Below are 15,770 nucleotides of genomic sequence, written 5' to 3'. Positions count from 1 at the left end.
TAGGGTCAGTAAATTTTATTATGACAAAAAGAAAAGAAAGTAAATTCAACACTGAAGTGACTTTAAGGCCTTGTTCTCCTTTCTGTGTAGGATTTTTATTTCTGTACTGATTGAAAGCAAAAACAAGCAAACACAAATGGAATACTAAAAGACTAAATATTTTGTTAATATGTAAATAACATGAAGTATATTTGGGTTGTTCACACATTTTTATTGTCAAAAAAAAAGCACGAATTAGCGTGATTGAAAAAGATCAGTTATGAGAGGATGTTGATGTAGAACAGCAGTGTTACATAAGAATTAAAACCTCGAAAATGTAAAATACTGGTAAAGTGGTGACCCAGCAAGAGGGGAAGTGTTTTAAAGTAAAAAGCAGAAAGTATCTGAATCGGTTTTCTGAAACTGCAGCTTGTCTCGTTCCATTTGCAGCTGATCGACGTGCAGCATCTTTACAACGTCAGAAACTGGAGCAGCCACTGTGGAGGAAGATAAGAAAGAAGTCCAGCAATTTGTTTTATTTTACTTCATTACGAGCACGAGAGAACGTTTTCATCCCAGTACTCACAACATTGATCCCTCTGTCTTTCACCTCCTGGTTGGTCTCTGCTTCAAACAGAGCTGAGGGGAAGAAAAGATGACTGAAAACTTTATCTCTGAGTGAGATCTACAACAAGTTTTAGGTTTATTAAACAGTGGAACTTGGCAAATATTCTGAATTGATGGTGTAAAATCTAAACTGAGCCTGTCTTTCAACCCCTCATGCCACCCAAATGCTTAAACAAACCGCATCGAGACGTGAAAAAGCCATCTCAGACCAAGCTTGAAAGTGCTTTCTAAAAGAGGTTAAGGACCCGGATCATGTGCCGTAAACAAACCGTCTGATTGGTTAAAGCCTTACTGTCGTTACCTTTTTTCTGAGCTCGGCTATCACTGATTCATGTAATAATTTGTAGATTGGAAAGAATGAGCTCATGGGCCAAATATGGCCCCAGGGCCATAACTTGACAATCACTGACTTGTGTAATTAACTTACAAGTGTAACACAAACAGTAACTAGAAACGATCACATCCTACAGTCTACAAACATTTGACCGTTTCTAAAATGTGTCTTCTTTGATCGGCCGGAGATGAGACCTTTAATAAATCAAGTGGATTGTCTTTGAGTTGCATGTGTGTGTGTGTGTGTGTGTGTGTGTGTGTGTGTGTGTGTGTGTGTGTGTGTGTGTGTGTGTGTGTGTGTGTGTGTGTGTGTGGGTGGGTGTGTGTGTGTTACCAAAAAGCTTGCGCAGCCTGGTGACACATGACACAAAGCTGTGGAAGGGCAGCTGAAGCTCTCCAGCTGCAAAGCGCTCAGACATGAGCTGAACTACTTTGTTGTCACACTGCATTCCTGGGAAACGGGAATGAAGAAAGCTGTGAACACAGCACCAATCTGGAGACATGTGTACGTGTGTGTGTGTGTGTGCGTGCATACCAACAGCCTCCAGTGCCATGTTGAGCTCAAAGGGGTTCATACTCCCAGAAGAATCCTCATCAAACTTAATAAAAATGGACTGAAAAACAAAACAACATCAGTGGCAGAGACACCACACTCATCTATTCAGTGTCCTAAACACACACACACACACACCAGCACTGAGCTTCACCTGTAGGTTGCGCAGGTTCGACATCAGGGTTTCTGCTTGCTCACGGCTGAGAGTGGAGCGGCCCTCAGTCTTCCAGCAGAGTTAAGGTTGTTTTAAAGGAGTAAAGACGTGAGGACAGAGAGTAAATCAAAGGAATGCATATCACCCGCTGTCTTTCAGCTCAGAGTTTCAGAATAAGATCATTTTATGGTGATGGAGTTTTACCCGTTTTGGTCAAACCTTAAGAAAGAAACGTTATGCTCAATCTCAATCAATACTGTGAGACGTCACTCTCAGAGTATGTGATAAGGATGACTCTCAGCTGCATCAGATTTTAGCTCAATATCGGTAAAACTGACTGAATGTCAGTTGGCCGTGGCAGCCATCTTGAACTGAACTGGCTCCAAAAGTCAGTCTGTTATAGATGTGTATCCAATGATGACTCCCTGAAAGTTTCATTACGGACACAAACACAGAGACATGGGTAAATACGTTATTGTCCGCCTTCGCCTTCTGGCAGCGGTTTAACAGCTGTTGTTTTTTATGGCTGAGAAAAACCAACAGGAACGTTTAATGTCACTGGACCACAAGAAGACAGGAGTGTGAGCTCTACTGAGGACAAAAGGATACATCTTCTCCAAAGATTATCTGTCTGCACGTCTCAAGAGGCAGATCTTTATCTACAACTGGTACGAGGAAAGAAAAGATTAATGCTTATAAGAAAAATAAGAGTTTAAATGAGATTTAAGCCAGGGAGGAGAGGTCAGGACAAAGAAAATGTTGCTTTCATTACTAAACCAGGTTGAATTTATTCCCTGAGTCTGCAGCTACAAGCCTCAGTCTAGACTGCTGACCTCTGCACCTCCTGCAGCTCACGCTCAAGCATGTTTTGCCTCCATCTAGTGGCATACAGGGGCTACAGTCAAAGGATGAAACTGGCTTCCTGAGCAGTTTGAAGTTACTCTAACCTGAGTTCAGCAGCTTCATGATCTCATTAGCGTCCAGCCTGTCATCCTGTCGAAAGAACCAAAATAAAAATAAAAAATCACCTGAACGTAAAGACGAAATGTGTTTTGTTGTTTTTGTTACGTGCTAAGATAACCCTTACAGATCCGGCTTTTTTGTCAAAAGTGCTCTCGACTTTGGTGTGATCCTCCGGGGAGACAGGAGGGGCCGAAACCTGAGAGACGCACAAACGGAGAACACATAAATAAACACAAAACGGGAATAATCCCACCGAGTCTAACGTCTGGGAACTCACCGGGAGGTAGGCAGAAGAGCAGGTGAAGTCCTGAACTCTGGGGAAAGAAAAACCAAATCAGATAGTCAGTGTAGCTCCTCAAACTTATTCTTTATCACACTCTGTTGTCTAAAGACTGGCTGAAGTGTTTTAAACTAACACCATAAAGTTAAAATGTGAAAATAAAGTAAGTAAGTAAAGTTTCCTGTTGGAGAAAGTCTTGAATGAAAGCGTTGGCTCGTACGATAGCATCTCAAGGTCTTAACTTTACTATAATAACAGCTTTTCAGGGATTTTTGCTTTAATTTTGCACCAAAATCTGAACAGAACTCATTTATTAATCAGAACCAAACCACCTCCAAACATTTATGTTCCTTACAGAAGCTCAACATCTCTGTATCCTTCGTATTTTTGTGTTACATCAAGTTAAACCTTTAACAAGTCCCTTTGGACATGTAAGGTAGACGGGTTCCTCAAGTTTATTCTGAACCAGGACTGACTGAATCTGTGTTTAAGACTCTCAGAGTTACGGTTCCATCAGTGAGACGGGTTTGTTGATAAGTTTTCCAACATTAAGCAGTAGGAAGCAGAGTTCAGCAGCTAGGCCTGACTTTTGTTTCCCGCTCCCGAAGCAAAGTTTCCCTCATCTCACCCCAGAGTGTTTCTGATCTTGGAGAAAATCCGAACGAAGAACTCTCCGGGCTGGTTGGGTCGATAAGTGGATCCAACGATGATGTAGTTCCCCGGGGCCAGACGCAGCTTCCTCCACACGCCTCTGTGGGACAAAATGAATCGATAATAAGATAATGTCCACTCGCTTTCACTAAATGCTCACTGTGTAAATGCTGATTCAGTGTTTATTGTGTTTTTATTATTATTTCATACAGTATTTTGCAGCATAACTACTTCTGCATACTTGGTGTTATTTTAGCCGTTCCTTAATTAAAAGGTTCAGTTCATGACTTTTGGTTTTTGAAACTTTTATACTTTTCAGATATTTAACTTTATATGCAAATATTTTCTTCCATTAAAATACTTTTGACATTTCTTCTACTCTTTCAACAACATTGTAGTCTTTGAAATCTGCATCAGCAGACCTGATCTGTTTTTATCTTTTTATGCTACTTTTACTTAATGCTAATTTTAGATTTTAGCTTGCCTTTATCTGCTTTCAGCAAGGCTTATGCTGCCTTTAGTTAGCATTTGCTACCATTAGCTTTTAGCTAACCTGTTGCTACTTTTAGCCTTTAGCAAGTGTTTTACTATTTTTGAATTTAGTTAGCCCTTTGTTACTTTTAGCTTCTGACTAGCGTTTTGACACTTTAAGCTATCCATTTGCTGTTTTTGCTTTTAACTAATATATTTCTTCTTTATCTTTTAAGCTAACTTTTTGCAACTTTTAACAACTCTTTTGCTACCGTTAGCTTTTAGCTGTTTTTGTCAGTATTTTGCTACTTTTAACTTCCAGCTATCACTTTCCTGCTTCTTTCTATATTTAGGTTTTAGCTAGTGTTTTGCTCCTTTTTCAGTTTTTAGCTTCTTCTAGATTTAACAGCCCAGTTTCAGCTTCTTCAGCAGGTTTTAACAAAGTCCTTCAGCTCTCAGAGTTCTCGCTACTTTTCCTCAGAAAATGCATTTTCTTTAGGGCTGAATTTGATCTAAATATCATGGATCTGCACATGAATTTGTTGCGGATTTTTAGTTTTCCTTACTCTCAGAAACAGATTCATCACTTTCATTCAAAACTTATTGTCAGATCCTTGTTCTGCAGAGAAACAGTCTGGTTGCATTTTGTTTGAACGTTAAAATAGCAGTTTTAGCCACGGCTTTACTCTGTTCTTGTCCCAAACAAAGCTAAGTAAACATCAGCTTCAAACATTAAGGTTTTAAACAGAAAAGCACACGTTTTCTCCTAAGTTGGGCTTTCACCTCTGAGCTTTGTACGGCCCAGAACGACCCACGGGGCGATTTGTCATGAAGAAGTTTTGGCTCAGACAGACACCTTGCAGCTGTGAACGGAAACAAAGTGTGAGCAGATAAAACAACCCGCCGCAGGTACAAAACTGAGCTGATGTGAGTTAAAGTAGATAAGGATCGTTTACAAACGTACCTCAGGAGGGACCTGGAAAAAGGATGAAGCACAGTAACAGATGAGTTTATTAAACATGAATTAGGACGTGAGGGGGGAGAAGAGTTTCGTTCCCACCTTGTAGACGTGAAAGCCGATGTAGAGGAAATGAATTTTATCCTGCTGCCTGCGGTTCTTCTGCAGCAGCTCCACCAGAACCGTGCAGTGCTTGGCTCTCAGCTTCTGTTTCTCCGCTTTCTTCTTCTCCTCTGGAGTCATCGCCTCACCCCCGTCATCAATTTTATCCTCGTCATCGTCATCCTCCTCGTCATCCTCCTCCTCTTCCTCGTCCTGATCCTGCTCTCGGAGCACCAGCTGGAACTGGGGGTTCTTCCAGAAGGACTCTGGGGACGAACAGCTGGGATTTCAGCTGGGTTTACATGGAGACACACGAGCAGATCTGATCCTAAACCAGGGCTGTCAAACTCCAGGCCAAAAGGCTCCACTGTCCTGGAAGTTTTAGGTTTTCCTGCTCCAACACACCTGATTCAAACGGTTTAATCACCTCCTCACCAAATCATCAAGTTCTCCAGAAGCACGTCCAGAAGTCATTATTTAAATCAGGTGTTTTAGAGCAAGAACATCTAAAACCTGCAGGAGAGCAGCCCCCGGGTTTGACACATGCGTCCTAAACGTACTGTTGTATCTGCGGGAGCCACCGGCAGAGCTTCCTGGTACCCAGGACCCTTTATGCTCACTGATGGTCCAGGTGGACCCAGACGTAGATGTATCCACCTCCTCAAAAGAGTCGGGGCTCACGCTGCAGAGCTCCACCACGTCGAAGGTTTTGCTGAAGTCGTCGGCGCTGATCCTGATACAAACAATCGCTTACATCAGAGCTCCTGCCAAGAGGTTTTTCATAAAGTATTAACATCTCTTCTGTACCAGAACTCTCCGTCCTCTTGGAGCTTCAGCTCGATTCTCTCCTTCTCCGACTTGTCCATGTCCTCCCACTCTTTACACCTGAAGTGACAGAAACAAAAGCAAAACCTCACAGTCTGCACAGAGCCAGTAATCTGTGTGTCTGTGGTGTCTTTCACCCACTTGTCACTCCAGGAGCCGCAAAATTCAATGAAACCCCAGGGGTTCCTCAGCCTCAGCAACAAAACCTCACTGGTTCCTGCTTTCACCTGAAGAAAAAACATAAAACGAGATGATAAAGTTAAAAATATCAAACTGCACAAGGTAGGTACCATTGGCTAACAGGGGATTTAGTTTCATATTAATCATTTTGTGTTTGTTTAATTACACTGGATCAAAAATGAGATTATTTAAAGGGTTATTTTATTACGTAGCTCTTGTGTTTTTGTGGGTTTTCTCCAGATGCTCGGGTTTCTTCTTACACATGTATATTAGATTAATTGGAGTTTTTAAAGTGACCATAATCACGACTGTCTGCTCCGTGTTTCTGTGGTGTCCCTAAGAAGATCTGGCAACCCGTGCAGGATGTCTCTCACCTCCTGAGGTTTGAATAGATGCAAATAAAACTGAAGCGTCATTAGGTCTGAATGACACGGTGTTCCAGTGTGGATCCAGATGTTCTTCGCCTGGAGCCAGAATGATGCTGATGTGATAAAAACGTGTCTGAGTTTGGGTTCATGTGAACAATGTTCTGCTACTCTGGAAGGAGGAGATCCAAATTGTGAGACATCTAATTGTCAAGATGTGTAATAAATCTCTCGAGCAGCTGCCAATGAAGTAAAAAGGCTACAGCATTACTGTTTATTCTAGATCTTGACATTTAACTGTTTCACTTGTTTGGACAGTTTTTTGGGAGGAGATCTGTTTTAAAAGCCAATTAATGGGAGGATTACCTGTTCTTAATATAAACCATTAACTCAAAGTGCTAGCCGGACATTTTAAGCTTGTGTATTTTTTAAATTAGATCAATTAAATACACATGTAAATGAAAATTTGATGTTTATCTGAAAGCAAAACTCCAAATAGTTTTCACCCGTCACTTGAATGACTGATGGTTGAACGATCTGAAGCAGGACTTGGATGAAGAAGGATTCATGTTTTCAGTGGTCACGATAAAAGTCGGGAGGATGAGAACATGAAGCGATTTCTGGTAAAGAAATGTCATGAATACAGAAAGTTCTAATATTTTTATGAGAGTTGCAGCCAAGAAGCTATTTCACTGATACAAACGATGCAAACTTTAGTGTCAAATGTTTAGATCTGAGGGATGAACGATCCTGGGGCTCCTGAGTAATAAATCCTGCAAAAAGATCCCAAAAATAAATATTTTAAACCTTGGCAGACTCCCAAACGTGACAGGGTTGTGTTTGTCATTTGGTTATAATTTCAGAATCCCAAATATACTGAAAGCTCTCAAGCACAGAGAAGGTATTTTTTCATTTTCACAATATGTGTTCTTTAAATTAGATTAGACTTTATATTAGGATTCTTTGTTTGATGGATTTTTTTGTACTTTACATATATTAAAAAACTGAAATTGCTTTAGTTGTGAGCTCTGAAAGATTCGTTAAACTGTTCAGATCTTTTGAAGTGCAGTTTTGTAAAAAAGATTATAAACAATTAGTATCTTACCTGTTGTACATAGCTCTTTGAATGAGTTTTTAGTTTGAGTGTAGCCAAGACCAAAGTGGATTGGTGCCATCTTCAACAAGCACAGCCTCAAATATTTCACAGCAGTTTATTTAACCTTCATATCACAGCCAATTTCACATAATACAGTTATTAACACAGACGTCTAAGGTTATTTGCAAATGCAAATAGTGACAGCAGCAGCTAGCTGCAGCGCCTCCTGCAGGGATTTCATAATATTTCTGCAGGAATGACCCAGTAATGCAAAACAGATGGCGATGTAAAGGTTCATAAACTGGTGTTTGCATGAAACACTGTGAAATTTTGAGATTGCGGTTATTTAAAGATGGCAGCTGTCCATTTGTTTTTTTATTAATTTGGTGAAAATTCAACTCCATTTCTCAAAACTGATGCTGTTCAGACATCTGTGTACAGCAAGCAAGATGTTAATTGTTCGTAATCTTTCCACAGAACCCCACTGCAAAAGATCGTTAAAGATCAACACTCGGAAAAGGTCACTAATATGAAAAGAAGTTGGGTGACAGAAATCATTTTAACTGATATTAAATAATCAATTCCTTACAAAAAAAAGAAGCAGAAACATGACAAAAGCGTATGAAAACAAGAATAAATGCAGACTTTCTCTGGGTGATACTCACCGTCTCGGTGTCGGTGATGGCGTACGCGTGGCCCTTAACCAGCCCGTCTGCCGTCACTTGACCAACCTCCTGGTGGCTGTGAGCCTGCGGCGAGCAGAAAACTAAAGTGTTCAGGTGTGAACTTCAGTGGGGCCATTTCGAGCTGTGTGCTGCGTGTACCTGGATGAAGCAGCTGAGCAGGCTGCCCCGGGTCAGAGCAGCGCTCAGAGACCTCCAGAGGACCGCGGGGGTGCGAGACGAGACAGGAACAGAGTACGCAATGCCGCCTGTAAAGTCCTCCATCCCCTCCGAGATGTTCCCCCCCTTCAGGCTCCCGTAGGATCCTATTAATCTGCACAAGAAGTGACACATTTAGCTGTGCATCCCAGTCTGAAGTGTCAGAGAGAGAGTGGGTGATCGCAGACATCACAACCCAGGAGCATATGCTGGTTGTGGCGACTCACTTGGCATAGGCCTTCTCCACCAGGGCGCTCCAGAACTCATTGCGGGTGCGAGAGAAGCTGAAGAGCAGACGGCCTTCGCGCACTGGCAGCCTGTCATCCACAACCACTTCCACCCACTCACCATACTGCCAGAACTGCGGAGAGAAGCAAGAAAGATCCACGAGCGAAGAGGAGAACTGGGCAGAACGAGGCAGGAGGAATTACAGCGAGGAGAGCGGAGAGCACGTAGGAAGTTCACGGCTCCGGTTTCTTCCTTTGGAGCCGCAAAAGATGATTTTTATGAGCAACCTGAGGTAATCAAATTAAAAAAACAAACAAGCTGCAAACACACAGAACAACCACGTCGTTGTCTCGTTTCCACCAACTTCTCAGAGACAGGTTTGACTAATCAGAGGTTAAAACCTGAAATTTAACCTCTGGTTTTAACAAACCTTATTTTTAAAATATAAAACAATGAAGTGAATCAGACTTTACAGAAGGGAGTTGTGTCAAAGTTGGATTTAACTGGAGTTATTAGAATTACATGTAGGCTAAGCTTTTTTAATTAGTTAAATACAATTTGGCTAGTATTGTCTGTGTGACCCCTCAGCATATCAAAGTGACCCCTGGCCAACAAAGGTGACGATTCAGATTAAACTGATTAAACTGGATTTAATCAGAAACAAATGGGATAGATTTCAGATATTATTGAATCAAGATATTCTGCATTGCATTCTGCAATGAAACAAGAGAAATCTTGCTCTGTTTGGCCTCATGAGAGCAAAATATAAAGAAATGTGGGATGACTCAACACTTAATGACAAGTCTTTTGCTTTTACGTTTTAAACATTTCAACATTTTGGACATGTGGATAACTGTACTTGTTGCGTTTTCTTGTAAGACTGGTCTCCCGTGTTCTGGGAGCGAGTCTGAACTGGTCTTCAGCTGCTGCTGCTGCCGCCGAGCGTGACATCCTGATATTATTCATGCTGTCGGGACATAAATCTGATCAGGTGATCGGGTTATAAAAACAAGTTTCAGCCTGATGGGGACAATATATACGGAAATTATTTCATTTTGAGGTAAAGACATGCTTCCAGACTAAATTAAAGATTAGAATAATTGAGTTTATGTAAGAAAAACTTTCTAAAAGATGAATATATCAGTGTTGCGTCTTCTGAAGGTGTGGATACACACTTGTGTTTCGTGTGTAACTTTGTCTTAGGGATAGTCAGTCTCTGCATGTCCAGACTCCTCTTCCACCACCCTGAGAGGGTAAAACAGGTTTCCAGTCCCTCTCTGGCCTGCTTGTTCAGTCACACCCAGCCGTCTCTGAAGGTCCAAAGATAAATGAGAGTTTTGCTTCTAATAAACCTGAGATGTCTGTCGAGATTGCTTTTATTGATCTCTTTTCAGGCGCGAGCCAACAGATGATGAGCTCCTCTGATCTGAATCTCAATATCTGATGAAGTAATAAAGATGTGGGGGTTTGTTTGTTTCGCTCTTCTAATGGTAACTTTAAGATGAGTTGATACCTGCTCAGCGCCACCGCCGCCGCCGTCTCTTTTCAGGTGCCAGAACTGAGGCTCGACAGCTAAATGAGCAGACATCTGTTTGAGTCTGAAACGACGGAGCCAAATCTGATCAAATATCACCGACTTCAGAGAGTCTGGCTCCTGCTGCCTGAAATAAACAAGGACGATTCAGGTGCTTGAATCAGACTCGATTATTTAGACGTAAACTGCGAGCTGCCTACACAGGTTGTTCAGGACAGACGATGTTTTATGACTTTCTCTAAAGTTAAAAGTATTTGCATAAAAAGCCCAGAGACAAACGTAACCCGAACGCATCATATCTTCCATCTGGTCGGCTCTGTGGACAGGTTACGAACGATTAATGTCTCACCTGTTGTAAATAGCTCTTTGAAAAACGGCCTCAGAAAGGAGAAACTTTTATTCCGACCAGACTGATGAGCTAACAGCTAGTCTGAACAAGAACCAAATGGATTGATTAGATTTTGTAGCTGCTCTGGCTCATACAACCAATATTTTATTAACCTTTATGCCTCTGTCAGTTTTGCAATAAGTGGTCATTTACTTAAAGTTTTATGGTTATTTATCAGCATGAATGGTGGCAGCAGCAGCAGCTAGCTGTAGTACTTGTATTTTATTATTTTCTTGTCTGTGTTTATCAAAGCCTAATGTATATGCTTGTTGAGTTTTCAAACCAGTTTCTAATAAAGCTGGGATAAAATCATTTTTTATAAAAACTGTTGTTTTGCATTTTATCTGAACAAAACTGAAGGTGTTTAAACTCGGGCGGCTTTAGTCTGGAAGGTGTTGTTTCAGGTGTTGACGTAAGATTTTTAACATCCTTTCCTACATTTGTTTGTTTGTTTTATAATGAGCTAAATGTTACAGGAAAGTTTAACATCCAGACGATAGAAGAACTGTTGTTTCTTAGCAAACACAGTAATGGTGACAACTTAGCTCAGGTTTGGTGTGGTAGTAGCTGAGAGTCATCCCTGACACGTACTTTGGGGCTGACTGACTGTGAAAGAGCTTTATTTAAAATTTTGACATTCAATAAGGAAAGCATGTATTTCTTTTTTGCACATGTCCTTAATGCTAACTTCCAGCTGAAGATCAGTCAAACACATTAAGATTTCTTATATAGTTTTTTAATCACAATACGTTTATGTTTTATTGTGTTTGGCATCGTCTCCAAAGCTCTGTGGAAACCAAGCTGTAACTTTTTGGACCCATTAAACTTGATCAATAAAACTTTTAATGTTGTTTTTTTTCATACATGTTCTCTTAAACAAGTTGTTGCTTTAGTCTCTCAGTGTGTTTATGACTTTTGCACGTGTGTGTGTGTTTGTTTGCGTGTGTGTGTGCGTTAGCATTTCTTAGATTTCTTTGTTCCTATGAGTCAAAAAGGCTTATTTGCACGGACGAAATAAAACTCATGTGTAACTGTTGTAAAGCATCTTGGCTGCAGTAAATCTTTGCTTTTATTAAGCAAACAAAAAGCAGCGTTTGTCATCATTGGCGGACTGAGAAGTGGAGGCTGAGCACTAAAGTAAAAGGACGTAATGTTTTGGGAACAGATGAGGGGCTAATTAATACTCTGTGTGAACGCATGCAGAGGGGGGGTTCATTCACCCTGAAGTGGAAGATCCCTGCGTACGGCTCAGCCAGGGTCTGGTTGGATGGCACCACCTTCCCAAAGAGCTGAGGGTGGACGGTGAGGGAGGACAGAGCCGCCAGCAGCCAGCAGTCACCTGGTGGACGAAAGGCAGATGTAGAGAACAAATGATGACGTGAAAGAAGGTTGTAACCAAATAAACAAATGCATTCCAGTGGACCCCTGGGTATTAGTTTCAAGAGACTGGAATGCTTTTATTTGGTTGTTTCTTGGATTAAACACACGCAGCACTGAGCCTCGTTCCTTCCCCACAGCAAACATCTGCTCTGTGATGCTGCAGTCACTGTCTGTTCCTGCCCAAAGTGTCCAAAAACACAGCATGGGTTTCAAGTTTTAAGGAAACCACACTGACACACACGAAGCTGCAGGAGGTATCGACATGTTTACACGCAAATGGCAACGGGCAACAGAAATCCCAGGGGTGATGACGAAACTGCGAGAAACAGAAAACAGACGCTGAGTTCATCCCTAATGGAAAACAGTCTGAACAACAGAGATTTGGGCTGATTGTAACAGGGTGGGGATGGGACCCCCAGCATGTTTGTGGTGCTCTTTTTTTCCAGTCGTGTAAAAAAGGAGGTGCTTCTCTCTCCTGCTGCGCCTTTGAAGTTCGAGCCCTGAAGGTAAAACAAGCCCGAAGCGCCAAACTTTTTTTTGCTTAATTCAAAAATATGATTGGAATACGTTGGAGCGTTTTCCTTACTCATTTAAATCTCCCGTGATGTTGTGCAACACACCTCGGGCTGATGCACTCGGCTGAACAGAGAGTGGGGGAAGTATATATGTTTTTATGCACTCACCCAGCTGGCCCTGACAGATATCTGTGGTCCCGGTCGCGTCTTCCACAAACACAGCATCCCCGCTGATTTCCTTCACACAGAAAAAGAGCAGCAGAGCCACGAAGCACATGCAAGTTTTAGGAACAAATCGGCACAAAAGTTTCTTTGCATCTCATGCCAAATCTCATTTCTAAAGGAAAATGACATTTGTATATTACTACTTAAAGATTATTGATCTAAACTTAACAGAAATCCTACTTCTTATCATCACTTTGAAGGATTTTGGTTATGTTACTTTTCTCTTTTTCCCAATAAGTTTCTCAGATGTCAGTGCCTCACACCTTGGGTCGCTTCCATTTGATTGCCTTTGCAGGATTTGGGTCTTCAGGCATCCCGATGGACTTCTGCTCAGCAGGGAAGGTCGGATCAGAAAACTGCTTACCGACCTTCAGACACTCTTCCAGCAGAGTGTCAAAGTCCTGGTCCAGAAACTTTCTCGGGTTCTCCATGGAGCCCAGAGGTGCCTGGTTGTCGGAAGCCATGCCGCCTGGTGATGAACTGAAACGCTCGGCTGCCGTCAGATGCAGACTGTGAGCAGCCGGCGTTTAAATAGGAGCACACTCCCACCAGATCCAGCAATGAGACGGGGCTCGAGCGCCTCCCCGGCTCGGTTCAGACGGGAAAGGAATGCGGCGCCCCGGGGGCCCCAGAAGCGAAGGAGCTGCTGTAATGACACGGTGCCAACAACAGCTTTGATCTCCCTAATTTACCCTCCATCCACACCAGCTTCACCTGAAAGGAGAAAATCACTCCAGTGGACAGGGGTGCAAAAGCAGATCTAATGCCGCCTTCAGAGTCAACACAAACATCCTAAAAGTTCCCGTTTGTTTTATCTTCTCTTCTTCATTTTGTGTTCATTCATTTCCAGGAAACCTAATGTCTTCAGAGATTCATAAAAGGGTGTCACTGTTTAATCCTGCACATCCTAATTCCAAGAAAATCTCTCTGCTTGTTATTTCATGTATGAAACGCTGCAATGTTTGTTTGTTCACCGCAAATATTCAGAATGGAGAGTTTTGAAGATTTATTTTTCATCCTCTCTTGCTTAAAGTAGAAACCTAAGTTAAGTTATATACGTCTTAAATGAACAAACATTTGTTTTTAGTTAGTACTGCAGTCTCTTAAGAAGAGTGATATTAAATGACTGATCTGCAGTTTGTGACACCAATAAATTAGATTCCTAAAGAAAAGAGCAAAGGGTTGCTGGTGGTTATGATGCAAAAGGTTTTTTATTAAACTTTAAATGTATTGTTATCCTCGTCAATATAGTGGTCAAACAACAAAAACATTCTATGAGAGAAAACAAAAATAGTTGCAAGATGACAAAAGAATCCTGATTAACCTAAGCAGTCTTTTATGAAGGGCTTACTGCTTCTTTGTTTTATTGTAAAGGATGCTGAGCTGCAGTATGAAAGATGCTAAATAAATGGCTCCCTGACTGACTTACTTCTTGTAAAATAAACTTATTTTTCTCTCCAGTTCATTTGGAAGGGTTGGAAGAACTCTGAAGAACATGTGATCTTTAGCAAAGATCACATGGACAAGTCATACGGCTGCTGGGAAAATGTCCTGTGGATAGACGAACCACACACACACACATACACACACACAGAAGTAAGCGTTTCTATCCTCATCACGACATTGTACTGACTTCCATTCATTTCTGTAGCCTAACCCAAACCTAAACTTAACTCACACGTTAGCCCTAAACCTGAACCCTGGTCCCAAATGTAACGTTCCACTGGATTAGAACCAGGCTTTGGTCCCCATAAGGACTACTGGTCCTAACAGAGAGGTCTTTATGCCAGAAAAGGTCTTAAAAGTGACAAAAACCAAGCACACACACACACAATTTGTCCGGTGGGTAGGGAGGTCATCTACAATTCAGAGAGTCGGGGGTTAAATTCAAGTGTCCTTGAGCAAGACCCCCCCACACACACACACACACCTGCACACACTGCCCATGATATGCTTATTGGTATATGCCCGAGAGGACAAAAATGCTCTATTAGATTGCAAATTATATACAATAGAATAGAAACCACTGTAAGTATTTGTGTGAGGGGGTGTGTACGGGTGTGTGCATGTGTGTGTGTGTGTGTGTAAGTGTGATTTACAGAATCCGGAGAAGTTAAAAAAGGCACCACATTAGGTCTTGACCATTTACATACACACACACATAAAAAGCTTTTAGGCGAAAAAGAAATGTTTTAATTTGTGGCACGAAAGAAATCTACTTTTTATCATGAGGACATTGTTAACTCTGAGCAGCACAACGATGGTAGTATCATGGTTTGGGCCAAGACACTTCAGTTGGAGACCCAGTTGGTAGGAACTGGAAGACAAGAAGAAAACCAAAAAGTGCCGCAGCAGCTGGAAACTCCAAAGACTTCACAACGAGGCTCTGGACCCGACGTGACAGGAGTTAGTAGAAACAAAAGGCTAGGGTGATGACAAGGGTCTGAAAACCTGGAGCTAGAATCACTGAGAGAGACGAAGATTAAACAAAGGGCAGGTGTGATGTTTAGTAAATAAAACCAGGTGTGTGTGAGGAAACACAAAACCATTAGAAAAAAAACAGGAACAGGCAGACAAAACATAACAGAAATCAATTAGGAAGAGCGAGAAGGTCAAGCAAACACAGCATCAAAGTCAAAGAAAAATGGCCGAGTTAAAGTCCTGACAGGGAAATATAGAGGAAATAATTTGAAGGAACCTGAAAAACAAACCACTGATTGACGCCTTCGGCATCCAAAAGGTGCAGCTGTTCTATGAACAGAAGAACGAGGCTTAAAATGTCCTTCAAGGGACTGCGACGGAGTTTTCTTCACACTTTTGCACACCGGATTATTCTTCTAAAGAATTAAAAAATAAGGGTATGTTTGTTTTTGTTAGACCGCAGGTCCTAATTATCTAATAAAAAGTTAAAAAGTCAGAAGGATTGCAGACATTTAAACTGCAGTGAGGGGGATTATTTCGAAGGAAGGACAAATAGTAAATCCTTTAAATCCGACAGGATTAGTGGTGTTGTTCCTGACACATTAAAGCAGAAGTCACTTTGTATGCAGGTGAAGAAGGCCTTCTGCTCTGCTGAGATGTT

The 15,770-nt window shown here is 41.6% G+C and overlaps 1 protein-coding gene across 1 annotated transcript; it reads right to left on the bottom strand.

The window, feature by feature from the left end:
- capn12 (calpain 12) lies at window positions 1-13,241 on the bottom strand. Its single transcript, XM_017424788.3, has 22 exons — window positions 12,952-13,241; window positions 12,632-12,701; window positions 11,789-11,907; window positions 8,646-8,779; window positions 8,362-8,533; window positions 8,203-8,286; window positions 6,038-6,123; window positions 5,879-5,956; window positions 5,632-5,804; window positions 5,072-5,337; window positions 4,976-4,987; window positions 4,795-4,874; window positions 3,518-3,640; window positions 2,887-2,923; window positions 2,734-2,805; window positions 2,594-2,639; window positions 2,256-2,311; window positions 1,647-1,715; window positions 1,475-1,553; window positions 1,274-1,390; window positions 566-618; window positions 1-476 (listed from the first exon to the last, which is right to left on the bottom strand). Exons 1-22 carry the CDS (start codon window positions 13,150-13,152, stop codon window positions 450-452), a joined length of 2,154 nt encoding a protein of 717 aa, XP_017280277.1. The 5' UTR covers window positions 13,153-13,241; the 3' UTR covers window positions 1-449.
- Window positions 13,242-15,770: the final 2,529 nt, after the last annotated feature.

This window comes from Kryptolebias marmoratus, linkage group LG2 (genome assembly GCF_001649575.2).
Source record: "Kryptolebias marmoratus isolate JLee-2015 linkage group LG2, ASM164957v2, whole genome shotgun sequence".
Taxonomy (NCBI): domain Eukaryota; kingdom Metazoa; phylum Chordata; class Actinopteri; order Cyprinodontiformes; family Rivulidae; genus Kryptolebias; species Kryptolebias marmoratus.
The sequence above is the reverse complement of the archived record's forward strand: the minus strand, read 5'-3'. Positions and strand labels throughout refer to the sequence as shown.

Bases quoted from the DNA above. Each gene is read 5' to 3' on its own strand.
- capn12 (XM_017424788.3), bottom strand. From the start codon at position 13,152: ATGGCTTCCGACAACCAGGCACCTCTGGGCTCCATGGAGAACCCGAGA. The intron at 11,908-12,631 runs GTGAGTGCATAA...TTCGTCCACCAG, and splicing joins TATCTGTCAGGGCCAGCTGG to GTGACTGCTGGCTGCTGGCG. The intron at 6,124-8,202 runs GTGAGTATCACC...TTTTTTCTTCAG, and splicing joins CCATCACCGACACCGAGACG to GTGAAAGCAGGAACCAGTGA.